This window comes from Falco cherrug, chromosome 1 (assembly GCF_023634085.1).
Source record: "Falco cherrug isolate bFalChe1 chromosome 1, bFalChe1.pri, whole genome shotgun sequence".
Classification (NCBI taxonomy): Eukaryota; Metazoa; Chordata; class Aves; order Falconiformes; family Falconidae; genus Falco; species Falco cherrug.
The window spans coordinates 25670929-25696253 of NC_073697.1; the positions used below are offsets into that span (position 1 = coordinate 25670929).

General features: G+C 42.6%; 1 protein-coding gene across 1 annotated transcript; it reads left to right on the forward strand.

Moving 5' to 3' along the window:
- The first annotated feature begins 1770 nt into the window (after positions 1 to 1770).
- On the forward strand, positions 1771 to 20320 carry LOC129734178 (uncharacterized). Its single transcript, XM_055696322.1, has 6 exons — positions 1771 to 1987; positions 2115 to 2241; positions 2332 to 2415; positions 3089 to 3105; positions 11330 to 11546; positions 11688 to 20320. The coding sequence occupies exons 1-6, from the start codon at positions 1771 to 1773 to the stop codon at positions 11773 to 11775; spliced, it is 750 nt and encodes a 249-aa protein (XP_055552297.1). The 3' UTR covers positions 11776 to 20320.
- The last annotated feature ends 5005 nt before the right edge of the window (positions 20321 to 25325 follow it).

The window sequence follows — 25325 nt, forward strand, 5'->3', positions numbered from 1 at the left end:
GTTAGCACAGAGCATTGCCACAAAAAGAAAAACAAACTGATAGCATAGGAAAGATCTACCCAAATAAACAAAAGCCAGCATATAATGCCATCTTGTAAACAGCCACAAGCCCGGAAATGTTAATTTATGTTGTGGGGAGCGAGGGAGGGAACCTCAAGTATAGGGGGGAAAAAGTCAGAAAAGAGTTCACAGAGACTATATTCCTTACATTTGAAAGCTCATCTGTGTTTTTATGATCCCTTTGCATTGGGCACACCCAGCATATCACCTCAGGTTCTACTCTGAATACGTTTGTATTGAAGAAAGAGGACTCTCAGCATGAAAATGCCATTTTTCCCTTGGTACCTCTTAAGGAAATTTCACAATAGGCAGGATTGTAGCAGAGTTTTGGTGTTGAGGAGCAAGGACCAGCATCCAGGCTAGCATTTCATCGTTGGTACTTAACCTATCGGGCTAGAACCTCTAGTTCTTTCAGGAATCTCATGAGAGAGGCAGAAGTAAGTGCAGACAGGAAGGAATTAGGCATTTTTTCCCTAGCCTTTGGCAGATTGAGCACGATGACAGGCGAGCACTTTGAAGAGAAATACAGTTCACCACTGCTCTGAGATCTTCCCCTTCTGGTTACTTTAGTGCTACCATAACTCCCGGCAGTGTGGCAAAAGTGAGAAATAAGTCAATTGCCTGCAAACTTACAGATCTGGCAGACCTAGGAACACAGAGAGTGCAACGGCAATGACCACATTGGTGAGTGCACACCCAGCTCCAAGGGGAGAAAAGTCAGCTTATCAACGGCAAGACGATGAAATTGGTCAGTGCACAGGGAAATTTATTAGGAAATTTTGAATACAAAATTATCTCTGTTCTCAGCTTCCCTCTTCCTAGGAATATTTTGCAATTAAGCAGAGAGTTGATTTACAAGTTTGCAGACACAGCATTAATAAATTAGTCTGTGCTGCCATCTCCTCCTGCCCCAAGTTGAAAGAATTGAGGTGTCGATTGCCTAATATCAAATTGGTTCTTTTGCTGCCCAGACCAAAGTAAAAAATATAACACAATTATTACATCTTTGGAAAGAGCTTAGGGGAAAAAAATTAATCACTCTGCCCCAGAAAGCACAACAGCAGTCCAAAGAAAAGCTGGAGGACAAAACAAAGCAATGCATGATCCCTAAAGGCTGGGAAGAAAGGGTGGGATGGCTGCAGCACCTCTGGGCTGTATCTGCTGCCCAGAGGCACCCCGGCTCCTCTGGCAGACTTTAAGCCTCGACATGTTTCCAGCTGGCTGGAGAGGGCCCTACCACTCATTGCTTTGCACAACGTTCAGGGGTCTTTGCTTGTCATCTGATAACTAAATCTGCAATGGAATTACATGTGCTTGGCAGGGAAACGCAGGTGCTAAAATTAAATGTGCACTTGATCCCAGATGCAGAAGACAAAGGATTGCATGTCTCAGTTTCCGCTAGCATTTCTCAGGCTCACAAACTCCAAGAAAACTGGGGCTGGGCTACATTTATCCCCCAGTTCTGGCGTCCACCCGACAGTCCGTTCCCGGGAAGCTCCCGCCGCCGGTCCCCCGGCGTGCCTGGGGTGCGGGGCAGCTGCCCCGCATCTGCGGCCACAAGCCGTGGGGCAGGGCACCGCGCCCCGCAGCGCGTTCCCGCACCCTGCGGGCTGCCGTGCCGTGCCGTGCCGTGCCGTGCCGGGCCGTGCCGGGCCGGGCCCGCCTGGCGGGTCACAAGCAGGGACGAGGGCGAGCAGCGGTCGCCCGAGGATGTGCAGGGAGGAGAAAGATGCGTGTCGGCGTGTGAATCACGTTCTCCTGCCCCACGGCTCCCGGCGGGGGATAAAAGCCCCGGCGGCGCACGGGACGGCCCAGCCGGCTCCCGCAGCACCTCGGCCGCCAGCACCAGCCATGAGCGCGCACCCCCGCCGCCTGCCCCTCCTCCTCCTCCTCCTCCTCCCCCCGCTGCTGGCCGCCCTTTGCCGAGGTAAGCGGCCGCGGGCCGGCCCGGCGGGCTGAGGTTAGGGTTAGGCCCGGCGGGTTAGCGTTGGGGGCGGGGGCGGGGGTCGCGGCGGGCCCGCAGCCCAGGCTCAGCCCCTGCCTCTCGCCCGCAGCCGCGCCGCTGGCCGGGGAGCTGCGCTGCCGCTGCCTGCGCACCGTGTCCCAGGTGATCCCGCCGCGGCGCCTGGCCCGCGTCCAGCTGCTCGCCGAGGGGCCGCACTGCGCCGTGCCCGAGGTCATGTAAGTGCCCGCTCCCGCACCCCGGCCCCGCTCCCGCACCCCGGCCCCGCTCCCGGCCCGGCCTCACCCGCTGCCGCCCCCGCCCCGCAGAGCCACGACGAAGCAGGGACAGACGCTCTGCCTGGACCCCGCCGCGCCCTGGGTCAAGCTCATCCTCACCCGGATCCACCACAGGTACCGCGGGGGAGGGGGGGGGCGGCAGCGAGCGGCGGCTGCCCCGGCTGCAGCGGGCCCGGGGTGAGCGCGGGGAGCCCCTCAGCTCCCCCGCACCCCACTCCCCTCACCCCTCACCCCCGCACCCCACTCCCCGCACCCCCGCTCTGCACCTCACTCTTCCGCACCCCGCACCCTGCTCCCAGCACCCCGCTCCCCCACACCCCGCTCTCCTCACCCCTCACCCCCGCAGCCCACCTCCCTGCACCCCAGCTACCCGGGGTGAGCGTGGGGAGCCCCTCGGGAGGCCAGGGACCACTTCTGGCTGTTTGAAACTCCTGTGGGTGTCACAGGGATAAAAAGCCACGTTCTGCCATTAATTTTGAAGGGGAAATCCGTCCAGTAACACCACAAACTTGCCAAAGAAGTGGCTTCTTTGTTGGGAAGAGAAAACCCAGCTGGTCAGGTAGAATATCCACATGAATTAGATTTTATACATATATAAATATATGTAATATAAATAAATTTGATTAGATGCAGATCTAGCTGTAGTACCAGGCTAGTGTGGCCCACCAGCACCATCAGGCACCTTTTCCAGAAGACACATCTGTGAGACTCTGTATCTGGGGCATGCAGGGATGCGTAAGGAAAGATTTCCTGACTGCCTTTATAATTTGAATTCTGCCTGTTGCAGTTCACATAACCAGCTCTGACGGAAGAACAGCTCCGAGTGAAGCTGCCTGTGTTTGCCAGAAAGCACTGGGAAATGGATGCTGGAAGAAGATAATAGCTGGATTCCTGTTTTTGATGAGTTTGTAGACTAGCTGTTCTATGTTTAATCCCTCTAAGACGTTCCCCTTCCCTCCCCTTGTATTTATTATTGCCTACTCCTACATATGTGTTGACTGAGCTAATTGATCGAATCCGTTTGATGAGACGGCTTAGGCTTTGCTGGTCATCTCTCGGCAACCTTGCTGCGGTTCTCACAATCGGAGTAGCCCCACCTTTGTGCAGGCTCCTTCTCTCCAAATACTATCTGCCAACGAGTTCTTATAAATAGCATTAATATCCGAAAAGAAGATGGGTCCATCGTGGAGACTGTTGTGCAGATGCCTGCAGAGAGTCTGATGGGCAGAGGTTTGAGGGGCAGTGCCGATGGCGGTGGGTAATCCTTCCGTTAGGAACAGCGAGTGAGCTCTGTGTCAGCGCTGTCTGGCACTTGGTGGTTTAGTGCCCGTTCAGGATTACATGGGAATCCTGGTTGAAGCAAGTGCAGGACTGTGCAGCCAAGCTCAGTCTGCTGCCTCAGGTGCCTAAACGAGCCTTGGGCTCAGAATGTTTTGCTCAACCTTTTTTCCCCGCTGTAACTTCCTAGCCTTTACTGTAGAATGCCCAGAATTTTTTTGCCCAAGGTACTGCACAATGAAATTACAGAAAGCTTGTTCGTGATGTCTCACTCCATTCAGTACTTATGACAGTTTAATAATTTCCATGAAATTGTATGATTTCATGCCGAGATTGTTTTGGTTTCTAAAAGATAATGTTGGGGTGGGTTGGGTTGTTTGTTTTTAAATGAGTTTACAATTAATTATTTGGTATTTATACACAAGATGTAAAGGAACAATAAATGTTTTGAAGAGGCTTAGACATTTTATGTCTACTTGTATGACATACTGTCATAATTAATCTAGAATAAGTAATTTCCCTTATTCTGCTTTGGAAAAATGTATTTCTGTAAAAAGGTGGATTTATCATTAAATGATCATGTAACAAAATATAATGCAATAAAAATATTTTCTTGGAAAATATGCTGGTTTTTTGGTGAATTCCATGTTAAATGGCCCTGCGTACCTGCATCAGTCTGGCTGGCTGGGAGGCAGGGAAGCAGTAACCTCTGTGTTTGGCCAGGGGCTCCCAGGCAGACTTGTGGTCCAGCTTGCTCTGAAGTTTCGGGGACACTTACTACTGAGCTAATGTGCGTGTAGATTCAGAGGCACATTATTTAAGCCCTTTACTTGGAGCTGCTGAGGTGAAGAAAGATTAACCTCAGGATGGCTGTATTGAATCCAAGTAAGCCCCTGCAATCTGCAGGAATTTGTATTCTGGTTTAACTTGAAGTGGGGCTGTGTTTAAAGTTAAACATGTTTTGCTGGGTGGGAAGGAGCAATACTGTCTGCTGCAGTAAGAAACCATGACAGTTTACAAGAGAAAATTATTTTCCAGGAAAAGAAATTGTTCTGGTCCCAGCTGTAACACCTTCTAAAGCAAAGAATCTCCATGTCTAGATTCTTTTTTAGTGCACATTTCTAGTGCAAACAGTATCTTCAGTCACTAGATACATAATACATATTTAGTGACAGAAAAATCAATTGCTGTTTGCTCATGAAACTCACTAGAACCTTATCTGAAAGCATGACCCTATCCTGGCCTTACTGACATGGCTAAGAGTCATACACTGTTCCCCTGTGGCACCTGAAAAAGCTGGCTCAACCTCATCACAGATTCTAGCTTTTCTTTGAGAGAAATCATTGGAAAGCAAATGCATATGAACAGGGATTTTCCTTGTTCCTTATATTTTCCTCATCACCTAGCAAGTAACTGGATATTATTTTTTTGAGTTGTGGACACAGAGAAAAATCTTACTGAATTTTGAAAAGTTCTTGATGTATCAAATAGCTTTTTCTCTCCATAATGCCAGAATTTTCAAGTTCAATATTTAGGCTGTTGTGGTCAGGTGTAAGTGTTGCATCACTCAGAAAAGGAGAATTTTATTTTTTTTTTTTGCAGTGATACCATCTTACTACTGTTGCTCTTGAAGGGAAAAGGTCTTACTATATTAAAAACCTTTCCAGGGAAAATAATTTCTTTTGCCTGACTTATCCATCAGATGAGTACAGAAGTTTAGAGTAGTGAAGGGCTAAAAAGACGTCCCGCGTCTGAGGATAACAGTGAATCCAATTAGTCAACTTTGCAAACATTAAAGAGAGAAGAAATTCAGGAAGTATAAGCTGGACAAAGCTACATGCCAAAAAGCAATGGAGAATGGGAGGGGTTACTCGCATATATGTATATAATTAAATAAATAAAATGTCTATCAAAGGGTGGGGTTTATAATACGACAACTACATATATACACACACACACATGCATACATCTAGTTATATCAGCTGCATATTATGAAATCACAAAATGACTCAAATGATAGATGCTGTATACCCAGCTGGCTATTCCACTGGGTCATGATGTGAACTACCTAGAAGGTCAAGGTGTTTAAATGACAAGTGTTACTGGTTCAGTCATGCAGTGAAATCTGGCTGTAAGGAAAACCAGCAGCTTCCAAATGAGTACGACACTATTTGTCAGGCAAGAATTCAGTTTTCCCTCATAGTCCACATTACTCAGTGAGGTGGAGTGATTACTTACTGTCTTCCCCGAGAACATCTTCCTCCTCAAAATTTATGCTAACACAGTTTTCTCCTTGCATTTTTCAATGTTTTGCCCTCTTTCAGACTATATTTCCCTTTTTATTAGCCAGAAAAAGAGAAACTTCACTCTTTTTCCTCTCTATGGGAGCTGTTTTCATGTGTGTTTAGATTCCTGTGCCATTTGGCACCTAAGCCAGAGGTCCTCCTTACAGTGATCCTGACTGAGACCTGTGCATTGAGGAGCTGGTGATCCCCTTCACTGCACGCACAGCTTGGCCTCCAGCCCTGCCCCGTACTGCATATACCCCCACTGCAGGGTAAGTTCAGCCAGCTCATTGTAATGGAGAGGTCTGCAACGAGCTCCCACTCGGTGCTGGTGATTAGCTACGTGTCCTTGCCCTTATCTAAAACTGCAGCAACAAATTCCCATGTGAGCTTCTTATCCAACAGTCGAAATGATGAATAGAGTAATTTTCTTTTTAGAAAATCCTCAAAAGACCTTGAATGACTCTTATCCGGGTAACCTTCCTGCAGTTCAGATCCGCACAGAAACCATGTGCCCTGACTGGAGGTCGGTTCGGTATCGCACAGCTTAGGGTTACCAGCATCTGTAGGGGCAGAAGGCTATCTTTACTATCATCCTCTTCTGCATAGTAACAGCTCCAATGAATGCCATTTTAGGCAATACTTGACAGAGAAAAACAAGAGCCTGACCGCCTTTTTTCCTGGCATTCTAATGGACTAGCATCTCCTTGTTCAAAACGCCCTTCAGGAATTCAAGGAAGTAGGTCACTTTTGAACCCAGGCATATGCAACATGTCTGGCTACCAAAGCTCTGCGGCTGGACCCGTGCTAGCCAACTTGCTCCTGCCATACAGGCAATGTCAGCTCTCTTGCAGACACACAGAGAAACAGCGTGACCCATTACACCACAGTGCAATGAGACCTCACTGCTCTAGGCAGATTCTGATGAGATTCATCCAGATGCTGAAGCAAGTCTACTGGATTTCCCACTTCTCCAAGCAGAGTAAAAAGTTCCCAAAAAGGAAGCATGATCACAAATGACCTCAGCCCTCTTCTGTCTCACTTCTAGTCACACCGTGTTGGGCTGCAGAACCAGCTGCACTTGGCTTCTCCTTTCCTCCCTCCTTCCCTCCTTTCCTCCTTCCTTCCCTCCCTCCTTTCCTCTACTGTCCAGCTCTTTTTCAACCATCCTAACTCTACCACAAAAATAGCTGCCTCTTCCCAAGATGGGACCAATGCAGTTCACATTTCCATTGGACCTCATCATTGTGCTGAAACCACAAATCTACCCTCCTGACCATCCCATTGATGCCATTTGTCACTATATGCCTAGAGCCCAACCTCGTTGTTTTTCCTGTTTGTGGGGGAATTCCATAGGATATACCTATGCTGGTCTCAGAGCACAAGTCCTTTACCAGTCCCAGAGTTTATGCCTTGCGTTGCACCATAGTTGTTCTCCTTTAAGGGCAAGCTTGCGACTACAAATGTTCAGGTGGTGGAAACAAGCCCATTGGGCTGCAGATGCTGGACCAGGAGGAGCAGGTTCCTCCACTGATTACAAAAATGCAAGTATTACAGATCAGCTGAGACCTGCTGAGAACGCAAAAACATGTGCCTTCATGTTACTTACAACGGACTGAAGTCAAACCCTATGCAAGTTAACATATGGACCAAAGCTGAAAGGTTACTTTGGAGGAAATGTTACTAACTTCTCAGAAAGACATAAATACAGATACACATAGAACAAGTCTTTTATCCCGGTCCTTGCAGTAGCCATCGATAGAGTGATCTATGCACCTCACAAAACCCCTAAAGTTTCCCATTGTTTCATGAAATAGGCTCAGTTGTGAAAATAATCTTAGAACTGTAGAGTGGCAAACTTTACTGTTTTTGAAAGGAAGTGCTTTTCTAAATAATACATGCTTTGGAAAAAACATTCTTACTTGTACTTTTGAGTTAATAATAAAAAATATTGTAATTAGGTGCTTCTTAGCACTTTTACCTATTTTTTCAGTCATTTTCTAAAATTACCAACAGTTTAGTCATTTCATGAAATTACAATTTCACAATATGCAAATATACACACAAAACCACAAATATGTGTTCATTTTGTGAGCTACCACTCTTGCATAACAGCACAAAACGGTTCTGTATCATCGACTGGATTCTGAATACAACATTTTAGGTATATTAAAAGTCATCAGCAATGCATTACAAGAGAAGGCAGGGCTGGACTGGAATCAAAAGCACCATGCAGCGTGCATGTCTGGTCATAAGCCAGGGGACAGTGATCAGCAGTGTGGCAAATACACACTTTTTTTTTAGTATAAATCTGAATTTTCATCTCAGGAAAGACACGTAGAAAGAAGTGGGAAGAAAAGATCTGAAAAAAGAGATGTATTCAACAGAGTTAAATGCAAGAGCATAATAAGAGGCAGCCTCTTTGTGCCTGCAAATCTGAAGGGACTTGCAAGAAGGAATTAAATTGTCCTTGACTGAGAACAATAGAGTAAAAGCAAAGAGGGCTAAGGGCATAGATGGGAGCATGAGGAGATAGTAGCTGTTCCCAGCATTTCCACAGTGATTTGGGTGGGGTATTTTTGTGTGTGTGGTGTTGCACAAGTCACTCAAATCCTCATTTAAAAAAAATCTTGAACCACACGTTACTACTTTTGAAAGAATGGGAGTTGTAATGACAAAGTTAAAGCACAGCTTTAAGCCCCTTCTAAAAACACTGCCTAATATTCACAGGTGTTGAAAACTCAAACCTCCTCAAAAACATCCTAAAAGATGCAAGAGGTCACGGGCTGTTTTCTGGATATCAGAGCATGTGGCATGGCATGTCTCATCCACACAGCTAAAGTTTCTACAGCCAAGTGGGTCCTCAGGACAGGAAGAGTCCCTGGCACGCTCTGGCCCATGAGTGTGCTGCGTGTTATATGGGATAGCAGGTCAGTGTATGTAAGATATTCTTAAAGTTCATTATCTTAAGGTGATAATGCTCTGACTTCCTGGCCCTATCCAAATAACACTACTACCTAGATATTTGCCAACGTTCTATTAAGTCGATTCTTATATGTCATGATTCTGTCTTGTATGTCAGCACTGAGAGAAAATTAAGCAAGTACTGAGCTATAAATTATGACAACCAATGATGCTTAATATGTCTCTCACTGCTTTAACCAGCATGTTATTCTCTCTTCGTATTTTACTGTTTCCTTGGAATTAAGAAGGAATCACAGCAAACGGAGTGTCTCCAACTTACTGCTCAGTTTCAGGTGTGCTAGCACAAGCTGTTTCATCTCAGATTTTCCCACTACTTGCTCTGGCTGTGGCAAAAGGCAGGAGAGAGAGTAATTTAATCTGTATGTACATGTGCATGAGAAGCAAATCCTGGAGTAGAAGAGTGTCAGCAGTCCCCTGTGGGTCTGAAGACACAGCAGAGCTTGTTTTCAGTTCACCATAAGAAGGCACAGAGAGCAGTCATGGATAGCAAGACTGTAATCTCCCTCCTGATTCTCTCCTTCATGGGCAACTTTCCTGGTAAGAAAATTCCATTTATTTGCCTTTGTATTACAATTCTTCTAACATGTGGTTTAGCTACACAGAGTGTTTTCAAGGTGTGCAGGACTTCCACACTCAAAGTGTCTTTGAGGCAGCAGGCCAAGAAAAACATAGTCACACTGTCAGAGTGGGTCTATTTCTTGTCTCCTATTATTCTTCTGCTAGTGGACATTCACTGACGTTGGTGAACTTGTCCCTTAAATATTCTGAGAAAAATGAGATTACAACCAGGGACTCAGAAATGATAGTCTGCAGTAACTGTGTGGCATATTGCATCGCTATCACTTTTCATGCTGTTTTTATGATAACAGGTGCTGAGATGCAAGCTTGGAATATTCAACTTACTTTCAATCATCTATTTCTAATAAACTACTGTCTGTTAGAGCTCTTTCCTGAGAAGTATGAGGGTAAAAAACCCCAAATTCTGCTGGGAAATTCCAAAAAGTATTTTGTGGGCAGAAAGTATGCCAAGTTAGGGGTCTGGAATGCTTCCAATTCTCAGCACAATGTGGATGCTTGCTCCTACTATGTCCTGGCTTCATGTTGGGATGACTTACATCTGCAGTCTCTCCTGAGCCAGAACAGAGCTGGATGTGACCAACCTCCAGGATGGACAACTGTCTAACAGGCCACCTGTATCAATACACACACCTGCAGCGAAGCCCTGGCACAGCCTTTGGGAATCTCATTTTTTTTTTCTTAGCCTGCAGATGGGATGTTGCTGCTCTGCTGTGATGCTCTGTGCTTCCCAATGCTTGACTTTCAAGTGCGTTTCTTTCTGCTTTCTGCCAGATAGGTAGGGAGGGTGCTGGTCAGCCAAAAGAAGCACTGGCAGATTCAGCTGAGCAGAGGACAACTGAAGAAGGGAAATAGGTGGATGGTCATATCAAGGTACAAGAATAAGCACAGGGTGAGGTCAAGGGGGTTGCTGTTTGGTCTTAAGGGATGTCAGGACTACCCACAGCAAGAGAGGACTGATCAACTGACTGGGATTTTGGCTCCTGCAGCCCCACTCATCTCAGCAAGAGTGTCTGTGCACCCCACATCCCTTTATCTGGAGCTTGTCCTTGCTTCTTGTTGATACTGCCCTCAAAGCACTGAATCTCCACTTTCAAATATATTCCACAGTTCAACTGTCAGGAATTACAAGCTGAAGATGTCGCTTGCCTTAGCAGGAAAAGTGGATAAATGTGAGAGTTGTGACTGTGCATTTTAACCTGTGATAATCTTACCTGAGAACAGGAAGATATCCCAGTCTTTGCAGTGCATGGAGCTGGGAAAGCCCTGGGCTTCACAGCTTGTGATCTTGGATAACTGCCATCACCTCTCTGGGTGCTCTGTACTCAATCCCTGAAGCTGGGATAACTTTTTTTTTTTTTTCTTCACTGGGTCGAAGTGAGTCTGGAAGGACTGTCAGGCAACAGCAAATTCAGTCCATGGAGCTGGGTGCTGCACAGTGTGTGACGTAATTTAATCAAAAAATCAAAAAGCTCTTTCCCAAAGCTTGTTGGGTTTCTTGCTCCTAGTACTCACCCAGAGTTGCTTCCTCAGAGGCCCCTCCACCTTTCCTAGCACCTTGATTAAGCTTCTAAGCTGAATGTTTTTGTGGCTTTTTCACACCAAGTATCAGTGTAGTGTTTTAGCCCAAACAGGTTTCACCTGCAGGTTGCATTCAGGGGGAGTAGCTGTCAGCCTCTTCATCTAGCTTTTTCTTCCTCTTATAAGATAGGAGCCTCACACTTAGAGTAGCCTTTCACTGCACTTGATGTTGTGGGATGCCAAAGTAATTGTAGTAGTAATGGGAACTTATAAATCGTTATCTGTACAAAGTCTGCAGATCTCCAATGTCCTGTTCTTGCTCAGCAAAGGGACTACCTTAAACCCATAAATAACAATCCATTTGTACCTTGAGGCATGAACTTTTTATGCCTTCTGCTTTCTCTATTTAATATTTTCATTGTCAGTTTGGTTCAATTGTAGACATTATAAGCTTCCGTTTCCTTTCCTCACAGAGAGGATGCTGGCAGCGGAGCTGCGGTGTCACTGCATCCAGACTGTCACAGGATTGATGTTGCCAAAGCACCTGGCCAACGTAGAAATCATTCCTAAGGGCCCACACTGTGCCACTGTGGAAATCATGTAAGTAAAGAGAAGTTATGGCTAATGAATGCTGAAAAGTTGGCAGCCCTTTAGCTTATACTCCTCAGGCTTGTCTATGTCCTCCTCTGACCTCCTCAGGTTGCCAATATTAATTAAAGTGAAATGCTTGTTCCACTGCAGAGCAACACTGAAGAACAGCCAGCAAATCTGTTTAGATCCCCAGGCCAAATGGGTGAAGATGCTAATTAACAAGATTCTACACAGGTAACTGCCAGGATTACCTAGTAACTGGAATTATTCTACCAAAGGGCATATTTTTTCCAGAATAAACATCAACATGTGTGCAATCTTCAGTGCTTTTCCTCTGAGACCCATTTGCATAGTTGTCACACTAAGAAAGGAGGTTTCATCAAACTGTTTATACCTGATCAGCCTGACAGTTTCCCAAGAAAGACAAGATGTTTGTGTCTGACCACCCTTCTACTACGCACGTTTTGACAGCCCATTGTACTGGAGGGCGATTCAACTAACCTATTCAGGGACCTCCGCTGACAGCGTCACTGAGACAAATCCCTTACGACAACTACTCAAATCTCTGGAAACTTACGCAAAATGAACTTCAGCTGAAGATTTTTATTATACAAAATACAAGTCTGTGACAGAGTAAAGTTCAAAGATTGCCAGTGATTATACACTGACTGCAAAACAAGCCTAAAACAATACACTTAATAACAGCTAGCATGAGTTAGGCATAGAATAAAGTTCTCACCCAGCAGGCGTCCCTATGGGGGTAGAAGACAGGTTCAGCCCATCGACTGTTCCCAGAAGTTACGATGGAGTCTCCCCTAACTTCTCCCCTCAGTTGTCCACTTTTTATATTTCATAGTACATTGCATATTCATTATCATACTCAAGATTGGTTAAAAGTTTCTCGCTTCCAACGTAAATTAGTGCACACCCTCAGATAGCACTGCTGAAGTTTTTCACTAACGCCACGCGCTCTCCAAGAGGGGTTTTGCCCTTTTCCAGGATGGCCTATTTGAGTTGAGGGTCACGATCTCCCACTAACACAGTTACTTTTGTCCCACTTTCAACTAAGTTTCTGTTGATGTATGGGGGTCGTGACACCTTATCAGCTTGTCAGCCAGAACTTACAGCTTTAGAGGGTGCGTCAGCTTGACCTAACCTTGTGACACTAAATTGAAGTGTGGTATTTCAGGAGTTTAGACAACAATTTTAGATTTATTTCAGTCCAGGACCAGTCCATTTTCTTTGCATTTAGGTGGAGCTTGAGTGACTCTGGTCATAGATATTTTTGTTACTGATTGCTATCACGTACCCAGTGAGGTGCAGGCAGGTAACTTTGGGGTGGAGGTGTGTGTTAGTATTACAATGAGATTGTTTCATTTAAGGAAAGTAATTTCACCACAATGGTCAGTTCAGCAATGGACATTATCTCATATATTCTTCATGTGAGAACTGCTATGAAGCTTACCAGACCGTCAGATTCCTCTTGCTGCAGGGAGCACGACAGAGCCTGGCTGCGGTGTCTCTGCTCCGCTCCACCCTCTGTCATTCCCGTCAGCATGTGCTGAGCTGGCAGGATGCACTGTCTGGGGAGCTGTGGTGATGTAGATTCCGTGCATGCCAGCCGTCCTGAAAGGCAGAGCTGTATTCTACCCTAAAAAGCTTTCTGTGATACTATGCTTCTGTTAGGTCCCAGATTTCTCTAATTCCCCCCAAGTAATTTTCCCACCATAAAGCAGGGCTAGGAATACAGGGACACTAGATTTAGTTGAACTTTGGACAAGGCAGAAACAAGGCCTACCTGATAGATCTTAGTAATTTAAAACAAACAAACCCTTATGTGTCATATTTTTCAAACAAGTATATTGATCCAGGCTTCCTCAGGGTTGCGTTCAGCTCCACATCGCCAAGGGCAATGTTTAGGCTTTCTGGAAGAACAGTCTTGGAAGCAACAGAGAAGTGTTATTCAGCACTGCCCTGCGTCAACTGGTCTGCCCAAGAGACACAATGATCATTAGGACAAGCTTCTCTTGTGTCTATGGATGGGTGCAACTCCTCAGAGATAAATTACACACAACAGCTATCCAGGCAAACTTATCCTAGAACAGTTTCAAGGGACTTCCCCCAAGTGCAAATGAATCAAACATTCAACAAAAAAGAAAAAAAAAAAAAAAAGAAAACAATTATTTTATTTTCCACTAAAAGTGAAGCTATTTTTGTCTGGTTTTGATGTTTGTAAATTAATCTCACTGTTTTGTGCCTGCTGTCACTCATTATGGTATCTGTATTACAGTTCATCCAAGAAACGGCATCAGTAAAGGAAAGAGGCATCTCTGCAAGCAAGAGAAAGCTGCATAAAAATGCCATTAGCCTTTAAATGCCTCCAGGGTCAGAGTATTCATAATTTCACTCTAGCATTGTATATCCTCACTGCTCTCCATGCACAGACTGTTCATCTGGCAACAGAAACTGCTGGGCTCAGTAGGCTGTCACAACACTAGCAGACTCTCGTATCTGATGGCAAAATTTTACAGGGTGCTTAACTGCAGAAGCATTTAAAGCAATATCCTAACCAAAACCTAACCTTGCATTGGTCAGCTGGAAACACCTGCACAAGTTTAGCAATGCCAAGGATTCAGTAGTTATACTAAATCATCTCCAAGTTTAACTCTGAAGGGCTATGAAGTACAGTTTTGTCTAGTTTAAAAGGGCTGTAGTTTTCAAAATAAAGAAACATTAACCAAAAGAGATTCTTACTGAAAGACAGGGGGTGCGGGGGTGGGGGGGAGGACAGCATTAAAAAGGAAAAGAAAGAGAAAAAAGGAATTTCTTTATATCAGTAAAAAACTTTCTTAAAGTCAATATGGTCAATGAAGTGATGCAAATCCTGTAAGATTTCAGTGTTTAAAAACTGGGTTTGGGGTCTTTGCATATAAACTATTCCTCTAAACTTAAAACAGTGGAGTCACAGTAATTCTGCTTTTGTCACCAAGCTATCATTGTCACAAAGAATTTTCCATTAAAAAGGTTTTTAGAAGCCACAAATTCACCTTTTCATAAATGAAATGGGAAGCAAATGTATATGAAGTACCCTTAATGTTTTCAAACATGCTCAGAGTCTTGCCACCTACAAAAAGATTTAAGGTTCATGCCCTCATATCTGCCATTGCAAAAATTCTTGCAGAAATGTTACTCCTTAAATACTTAAAAAGTTCTTCTAACTTCCAGTCTACCTTTGCCCAGAATTAATTCAACTCTCCCAATGTTTTCCCCCTGCAGTACCTTTGCATAAATACGTCTTTCCTTCTTTCCTCAATAATGTCTCTGTAAAAATTCCCTATAGTCCTTTTGGACAGCATAAACCCTTTATCCCTTTGCAAAATATAAATACTTCAGTCTTCTAATCACTCTCATATTGTTTTCTTCTTTGGCTCATGCTGATTTTTCTCAAGATGGTTCTCAAACACAATTAATATTTCAGGTAAAATATTGATCTTGTTATGAAATGATGATACCTAATTTCAAAACCAGGGATCATTATAGTTGCTTGCATGGCAGTTTAATTGCACTGTAGACAGTTGTCCAGACATAAGAGTGGATTTCAGCAGAGGCAGTACTGATGGCATTTCACCATCAGACAGGTATCATACTAAAAATGAGAAAAGCCACAAGCTGAACCACCCTAACAATTTTGAAATATCCAAGTTCCAAAGGACATGGGAGGTGATCCAGCTAAATAGGGAGGAGGGGAGGAGGAAGGGCATCTGTACAGTAGAACAAGATAAAGTTCCAAGGAAAACAACAAAGGCAATAACAGTTACAGTATAAGAAAGAAGTAAGCAGAATAGGTCTTTTTAGCCTGGAAAAGACATGACAGAGGGAACATGACAAAATTCTGTAATGCTGTAAATGGCACGCTTAAGGAGAAGAAGGAATGGTCAATCACCAATTCCAATCTAAAAGAAAAACAGGGCAAAAAATGAAGGTAGTAGATGGCAGGTTCAGCAGAAACAAAAGGAATGTGTTCTTCTTAAATAGTTAGACTGTGCGATTCTTTGCTACACCTATTTGTGGATATTAAACACTGCCAGGGGTTCAGGCAGTGAGTAGACCAATTCATGAGGGAAAATCCTGTAAGGCCTATTCAACACAGAGATGCTGTATTTGCTCAAGAAGTTCCTCAACTTCAAATTCCTGGCATCTGGCAAAATATAGAGGAAAAGTAATAGTGTAAATTATATGTTTTCCCTGTTCTTTCCCAAGAATTCATTATTGGTCACTATGAGTGTCAAGATACTGTTCTAGATGAACGTGTAATGAGACGTGATGCTGCCGTTCTGCTCTTTTGCTCTTTTGTCCTAAGGCCCTGAACATCACGGCCTTTCCAGGATAGAAAGTAAGGCCTCTGTCACCTTGCATTCTGCAAGCAGCTGAAAAAATCTCCCCTATACTCCAAATGAAATAAGAAGGCAATAAAACAGAGCGGTTTGTTTTGTAAAGTATGCTGAGTCAACCTTCTGATCCTCACGCTGCTGATTTCATACCCTAGATTGACCACAGGAATAGCAATGTCAGCATAAAATAAAAGGAAACTAATTTCCGCTGTGGATGGATGATTTAGAAACTTGACAGCATGACGAGGAAGACTAACTATGGCCTTGAAAGATTACGCCATTCCTGTGTATCAGAACCATGTCAGAACTGGCGCATAAATTCTGCTTGAACTAATCATGTCCAGTAAACCACAGAAAAACCTACCCTTTCAGAAGCTCCTTCCCCTTATATGAAGGGGTTTTCCTTGTTCCTGGAACCACCACCCAATTTAACATGCACATCTACCAGTGTTAATTTACAGTGAATGAGGACTCAGCATTTGATGGCCTCTTGCTTTGTCCTCTGTTCCTGGCAGTCAGTGAAGTGGGATTTCCCCAGGTAGATATATTTTGCTTGCAGTAGTAACAGACAGGAGATACCTAATTAAAGGTCAGTCCCTTTAAACACGAAAGAGTTCAGGTGTTAAAAGCATCACAGGTAGACTTACCTCTCTTTTTAGTCAATTTTTAAACTATTTGAAAAAACAGTTTTGTCTCTGTATTTCATTGACATTTTAAAATATTCTTCTCCATCTTGAGTTGAGGAGGAAATGAAAATCTTCCCTAAGGACAAATCTTTTCAAGCAAAACACAGTGACTAGTGTTTATTTGTTTTGGTTTGTTTGTTTTTTTTGGTTTGTTGGGTTGGTTTTTTTTCAAAAACAGCAATAGGAATTTTCAAATCAAATTGAGAGAATTCTTCCACCCTGTGATTTCCTGAAGTGATTGACTAGCAATTGCAATGAAAAATTGCTCATCATTATGAATCCCAGCATAACATAGCAGTGTTATATTCAGTCTTTCCTGGGAAGCTTTGCTCATCTTGGCATGAGTATCTGCACAACTTTAACCTCTCATGAAGCATTTTCTTGATCCAGCTTCATAAAAAGCCAATGATAAGTACAAAACAAATTGTCCTCATTCAGACAGTCACCATCTCAGTGCATCTTTTCCATCTGCACATTCTGAGTAATGTAATAATGTTGTCACTGAGCTGAAACCACCAAAAACCAAGGCCAAGTTATGAGATAATATTGGCGCTGAGTAAATTGGTGTGGTGAATGAAAAGAATTAGCCACAGCAACCTAGACACTTGCTAACACTGATACAAAATGGTGCCAGCATAAAAACATATGTTACACCACTCTGCCAATAGGGCTATTTAGGAGCCTGAAATATAGCATCATCCATGTACTGCCACAGTTTTTTACCGGAAGGTACCTGCAGAGTCTGAATTCTGCACTTCTTGTCCCAGCATTATTCTTTTCATTCCTAATGCCAAGTTTATGTAAGACTGGTCATCAACTAAGCATCTCTGTGGGAGATGCCAATGAGTGTAGAGCACCAGGGTGAGATCACATTCAGACCAGACCAGCTGAAATGTGCTTTGTAAAGCCATATACAGAATGTTGCATCCTTATGTTGCAATCTGTGCTGTCTTCGGCTATCTTGAGGTTTTAATAAGGTGAGCTGCTTTATGATTCTTCCTCAGTGAATTACAGAAGCAAATGTTCTATGAAGAACAGGAGCAAGTGGACACTACAAGACTTCTGCATTCAAAAGACTTAGTGTGGTCACTGCAAAGGTTGTGAGTTATCTGTGAAGGAGTCAGGTCAGCATTCTGAAATGGATCCAGTTAATAAGAAATGAAATGAGAAATAAAGCAGCAGTTATTCTGCATTAAAAGCCTTTGCATAAGTCTTTAGATCAAAACCTCCACGAAGTTAATTGTAGCATTCTTACCTCCTTGCACAGGCTTCACATGAGGTCTGTAATTCTAGGGTGCTCTGCTTCCCATCTAAGTGCTCAGGTAGTTTCCACAGAAAGTGCTGGTATGAATAGTTTCTTAGAACAGCTGAAGAGATTAATAAGATAAACTGATCCAAAGGGGAAAGCAGCTGGACAAGTCCAGACCAAAAGGAAGAGGAAGAAGGATGAGGAAATGAAAAGGAAATCTGGAAAATAATAAAACACTAAAGATTCCTTAGAGGGTGTGACATCTCCCTGCTCCTGTCTGCACTGGCCTGACTCATTACAGCATTAGTTTTGGCACTCTAAATTATCACCCATGTCATTATATGTCAGAAGGAAATTTGCCATTCTGATGCCAGATGTCATGGGAATTATGTGGGAATTATGTGGGAAATACTGATTCACTGCAAGGAAAATAGTATATTCATAAAAAAATCACCCATAAGGCTTGTGGCACAATAAATAAAAATAGCCTGCTTTCAGTATTAAGTTAAAACAGTGAATATGCATATAATTCTTTCATATGCAGAGTCAAAATCAGAAAAGAAATGTGGATTCTTTTAGCCATTCTGGTATTTTGAATACCAGCACTTGGGATTTGAAACAGCCACTTCTGTCCAGCACTTCATTCTAAGCCACAAGGGAGTAAATGTCCATTGGTCAGCAAGACAAGATTTCTTGGTAATGAAGATATCTTTGTCAGACTTATTTGTAATGATGATACCTTTATTAGACCAACTACTTTATGTGGGAGAAATAAGTATACGGACCACGAAGCCTCCATCGTGCCACTTTTATATTTCTTTATATAGTGAAAATACCTAGTCATTTAACTGTTCAGTAGAGTTTTGTATTTTTTTGACAAAAAACACATGATGAACTTCAAGAACAACACTCTTGCTACATTTGTACAAGGACAGACTTCCACATGGATGAATGAGAGCAAATTAAAACTTTTCTTAACTTCAGAGCCTTCTTCAGTGGGGAACTGAGTCTCTGCTCTACAGGAGGTAATGACCTATTACCACCCCTGACTTAACAATGGGGAAACTGAACTCATAAATATCCCAGAACTGTCATACACTATTGAAGGATTGTCCTCCCAGTTCTTTAAATCAACAAATTACCACATTCAGGAATCTCTCCTACAGACATTAAAATCTTCTCTTGTCAACAAAATGGAACATCGTGGTAATACGATTGGAAAGTTTTATAGGCAAACGTGCTTTTTATCAATTTGTTTAGCCTAAATAGGAGAGAAGACTTCCATTGGATTTCTTCATACCATCCAACAGGAAGGAATGGTAAAAACAGTTCTTATTGAGAAATGCAGTAAAGCACACAACAAGATGTACATTTCTACCTATCTTCTGTTCTCTTTTATTTTTATGCTTACTCTGATTGACACACAAAGGTTTTCCAGCAGAAGGACTGCATCTGGGTTGCACTATAGCCAAGTCTTGCCCTTTTTGTTTGCACCAGAACTGTAATTTAGTACTCTTTTCTGCATGAAATAGCAATGGTCATTTGCTAGTTGAACAGTATTTTCTATGTTGTCAGCCTGTTTTCAAACCCTGTGAAGGAAAGTTGCATAGTTAAAGGGTGGGTGTTGGGTGTTAAAGAGTTCCCTAGAACTCTTCTGCAGTAGGTGTGCTATGGCAAAGATTGCAATTCCAGATTCCTTAAATCTCATGGGATTTTTCCCATACTCTGAATTATTTGGCTACTTTTCTAATGACTTTCTGTCCCACCCCACCTGACATATTACATACCTCAATCACAAGGTGTGAAAAGTTAGACCGGCATCTTTAGGAAATGGCCTCCAACTTCGTATTTACACTGATAGTAAACATAAAAGTTCAACCTAGGAGTCACACGACTGCAGCCAACAGAGTTATACTACAGGTGAACCTAGCCTGCAGATGCCTTTGCCTCATGACTGCCATATATCTAAGTACTTGTCCTGTGGAACAACTCATCAGTATTTACTACGAAAAGCTTACTGAACTATGGAAAATACCAGTTCTCTCTACTGTGCAACAGCAATTTTTCATTTCAGGGTTTTTCCAAAGACACACCCAATTTACTAGTCATCATCGCTTAACTATTAGCAAAATTTTCCTTCCATGAAAACACATGAATAATAGTATTGTAAGGGTAGGAATGCATTATATACCTTAAACTCACTACTGGGCAGGAACTGGGTAGCACATTATGATCAAGCTTGACTGTCATCTTCTTTCCTGTGGGAGTGCTCTTAGACAAATTATTTTTAAGATTAAATTGTCCCCATGCTCATTCTGGAAGATTTTTATGTACTGAAGTTTTAGTCACATAATTTCAATGACAGATTAGTTGTTTTATCTGAAGGTACAAGTACCCCCCCTCCCCATATATATCCCCACAGTAGTGCTGTATAGTTAGATGAAAAATGAGAAAGATTGAAAAGAATGATATCAGAGCTGACACTTTGTAAAAACCTTAGGAAAAAAAACCCCCAAAAACTAGTGAAGAGATGGATTGGGGAATGAAGATGAAAAATAATTGTGATTTGAGATAAAAGGTTCCAAATATCCTCAGACATTTCCTACAGTAAATGCCATTTTCAGAAGTGATGTAAGCATGTAAATGTCTGAGTCGGACTGGAAGCCAGTAGAATCTACGTGGCTAAAAGAGTTAAAATTGTTCATGGGTTATGAATTTAAGATATGAGTAGTATTTGACAGTAAAATTTGCTGAGGGGACTTATTCTGAAATACGAATGACTTGTTCCATTTCATTCTTACCACTTTGCAAGTAAGAAATGGCCAGTGTTCACAATGATTGTAACACTAGTACAATTATTAATACTACAGTTATATCATTCTATCTTGGCTTCACATTTCCCTGTTCAGACAAGCACAGTGTCACTTCCAATTGTTTTGGAATTTAAGGAGATTTACTAACTGCACCATGAAAATCTTAGGTTAGATTAGCATTTGAGGGTGCTGCTGTCTGAAGCTTTAGATAATCCTCTTGAAGCACATAAATTCAAAGAGGTCCAGATCCATTAAAATTCTACATAATGGCTAACAGCTTAGAAAAATAGTTATCATCTTCTGCCTAAGCACCTGCAGGGAAATTAAAAATCTGTAAATATATTTTTAGAACTCAAGTACCAACAACAAACGAAGCCAATTTTTTTGACTCCTTCCCAGATGGAACCAGGCACCACATGCACTAAAGACAGGGCCAGGAGCAAGACTGGGGCTATGACGTACAGTACTGCCATGACATACGATACAAGCCTGCTGCGTTGACACAGCACATATGCTTCAAATTCAGGGGGAAAAAAGATGTTGTAAACGTCGCATGATTTCAGACACTAAGAATGTATTTCCTTTCTGGCTAAGCTCATATAGAGTAGAATAAATCGCACCAGTATTATTCTTATCTTAACAGCTGCCTAAACCCCTTTTCCTGACATTCAGGCCAGCTGAGGCAGCTGCAATTCACTGATTTGCTTCATACTGCTAAAACATATATAAAAGACTGGCATAAAAAAAAATCTTAAGGTTTTAACAGTGTAAGGAAGGGAAAAGATTTTTTTCCATATCAGCAAACATCAAGTTTTATCTATATTCAAAATGGTGGAAAAATGTTAAGTCATTTAGGAACACAGCTATGTAACTCAAATTGTAATGCGAAAGCAGATTTTTTAGAAGGCATTCTTTATCCCAAGACAGTTTAGTTTATGCTGGGAACTGTCCATTACAAGAAAACCTGTGTTGTCAAGTCAAGTTGCACCTTTGATGAAGGGCTTCACTGGAGCATGACAGCACCAGCATTGCACAGCTTGCACCCCACTAGAAGGCCGCCCTGGAAAGCTGCACGGCAAGAAGCCACAGACAAGAATGCACATCCACAAGGAGCATTTTTTTTTTTATGCCAGCACATCTACATTTCTTACTGGAAGCCCTTTAGTTAAAAGCTTGTCTGCATGTTAAGGCGTGTGCCCCCATAATTATGCTGCTAGAACTGCTGCATAGTGCAGTTGTGTCTGCCCTTGCCTTCTCAAGAGGAATAGAAAGGATTTTGCAAATAGCTTTGACAGCCCATTATTCAAGCTGTGCCATAACCAAAAAGTTGGCAAGGCTGAAGAAGGTGACTTAAAATCATAGCGCTGGTGCAACCTGAAGTAGATTAAAAGAGCTACTTTTTATACCTTCTGCTGGCAGAGCTATGAGGCACTGCCATTCTCAGCTGCTCCTTGAGATCCAGAACATTTGCACAGGTTAGAAGGCTGAGGTATGGACAAGAACAGGCACGGCAATGCTGTTGTCTCCCTAGATAATGCAGATATGCCAGCTAAGCCCCCCAGGCAATGACACGGCTGGAGCCATCTTTGTGAGTTTCTGGGACTGAGGTCAACTCTTATTGGTATTCTTAATTAGCTAAATCAGTGTGACCTGAATTTTTTTTTTCTGCATTCTCTCATGAAATTAGAAATAAAATTGCAAGATGAATTCTTATCTGACTAGCTTGTAGGGTACCTGTTCTAAATAATCCCAAGTTTGCTGTTGCATGTTAATGGTTTAAACCTGTATCATACACACGCACTGAACAGAGAGCTCACGTGTTCGGGGTCAGAATCATTGCTACTGAAACAAAAAAATTTTAGAATGTTAAGAAAAGAGCACTTCAGTTATAGGATAGCTGGCAGGAGCTGAACATTGTTTAGGTGATCAATACTTGTGTGTATACCTGTATGAAATACCCACTGCAATCAGACTGGTAAATTAGGTCAGTAATTTCAGAATGTTTCTAATTCATTCTCAGAAGAGATTTAAAATAAATGGCTCATGTTATGAACAGTTCTTTCCACAAGTATTATTTTTAAATCACACAGAGAATGCACACCTATGTCAATATGCCTGTTCATTACTTTTTTATGCAAACTTACAAACCTTTATGAATATGAATTCCACGGAGTTTAGTTAATCTACCCCAACATACAACCATGCCCTAAATTTCCCATTACAGTTCATATTTCATAGTGTTGTTTGGTCTCAATTTTGAAAACCCCAGCACTTTATATTTAAGCCTACAAATGGCACCAAATCACGTGGTTGGCCTTAATAGTACAGACAACTCTTTCCCTGTATGGCAGGAACAGTGTTTCAGGAGTTCAGCCAGTCTCCCCAGCAAATTCCCTGCTGTGTTTAATGGATCGTTCCCACCCACACTAGCTAGTACCCACAGACAGCAAAATAAAAGATTCATGTAACTGCTTACATCCAAATACAATCAAATAATGTCAACATCCCTTGTACCAAAAAATAAAAATAAAAATACAAAATTCTATTTTCCACCTCACACCAAGACTCAGACTTAGAACAGAGCATGCTAACATGACTTATGTTCCTAACTTTTGCTTCAACAACCATCTTTATCCTTGACATTCATACTTTTATATGTTCGTAGCAGCGACAGACTACCCTGGCATAAGTTTTATCACAAATCTTTCTTCATACATGGGCAGTAGTTAAGTCAAAAGCAGTTCACATATTTCAGCATCAGCTGTCTTTTAAATGGCATCTAATAACATTGTCAGATTACATGCTGACATTGATTAGTACATCATTATTTAAACTAAAACCATGACAGTATATATTCAGAACCATAGCTTCTATTACCCTTTCTGCTCTACCTGTACATACAACATTGAGACAAGGATGGAGGTACAGTCCTAGAGTACAAACCTGCATCCTCTGAATAACCTGGATGTTTTCCAAAGAGCTGAGAGTCCATCAGTTCTTTCCAAAGTCATAAGAATCATGTGAGAGCTAATATTCAGGCATGTCACTTCAAAGCTTGGCTGAAGTGACAAACCGTCTTTCAAATTTTACAGGCCCTCTGCATTTTGAACCTACTTCAGAGATAAAATCAGGACTGCATGAGCATTAAGGAAAGTTCCTCATGCTGAACAGTTAGAAGAACTACTTCACAGTTGATTCAAAACCAGCCTTTCCTCCATCCAGATGCAGCACATCTGACTGACCCTGGTGTGAGAGGATATACAGGCAAAGAACTGCTTAGAACTCGCCCTCTCACAGCGCCTGCACGACATGAAAACACTTCAGCAGTAAAAAGGAAGAACCCGCTACCTCAGCATATTGATATTTGACCATTATTGCATACAAACATAATCAGAGGACTCTTTTATAATGACAGGGTCAATTTCCTATTCTGTCCCACTTGACTGCTACAAAGCGGATTGATTAACCCACAAAATGCTCAGCAGATGTGGCTGTCATGCCACCTGCACGCACCCCAGGTTAAGCAGCCATAATAAAACAGAACAGGCCCCATTACTCTACCTGATAGGTGCCAGTTGCATTGTTACTACACTCACCAAATCCTGTCATGTTCATTTATGGTGTTCTGTGGTTATGACCAATACAGCAATACAGAAACAATTACAAAATAAAATGCATGCTCCTACTCTTTGTGTATTGTGCTATTTACTTCTCATTTGGTTTGCCCTTGAGCAGTTTTCTTGAAAGTACTTGGGGTATAATACAGATAAATTTTTCCACATGGATTTACCATGATACGGGCTCCACAGTGCATGCCTGTGGAGAGAGATGAATGTCCTCTTGTTTTATTGGTTGGGCAGAAAGGCCCGAAGTCCAGCACTTCAGGTCAGAGTGACAAAGAAGGCTCTCCTGGGAAAGCGTTGTGACACTCCTAAGAGACTGGAGAAGGAAGTACATTCTATTCAGAGCAATGCTATGTGAAGGTATTTATACTGAAAGGCCACTATACCAAGTGGCCCACATTTCACCTCTGGTGTCTTAATGCCTCAGGATTGAGCAGACATAGTCAGCTGTCTGACTGCAGCAACCAGGCTGGAAAACAAAGGAAGGTGGTTAATTGCATAACTTGTGGCTAAGTCATAGCAAAGGGTGTTGTAAATATTACGAGTTTACAAGAACCTCCTACAGGTAACACACAGACATATGTCAAAAATCCCAAGACTGATGCCTAGCTCAGGCAGTCCATGTCACACAAATGGTTGGCAGTATAGGCGCAATTCTCGCCCAGTCTGTTCTTGTCTTCTTTCCTAGAAGTAAGGTTTCGGCTACCATCCAGGACAGGAAGCTGGGCTAGTTGGATCTTCCATTTCACCCAGAGCAGCTGCTCTTAGGAAAATCACGTGTACTTCACTCAGAAGTCAACCACTATCAGGAGAAGTCAGACCTATCCCTTACCCTCCACATCTCTCTTATGGAAAATAGGCACACAGATAGGTGGTGTCTTCACTGCATCGCAACAAGAAAGCACTCTGCATTTTGATGAACCAGGACAGAGGAAACTAAGGTATATGAAAAGCTGTCTCCTTCACTGGCACTAGGGCATTGCTGGAGGTAAGCAGCCTCCATCCCTGACCTTGACAGTGCCAAAA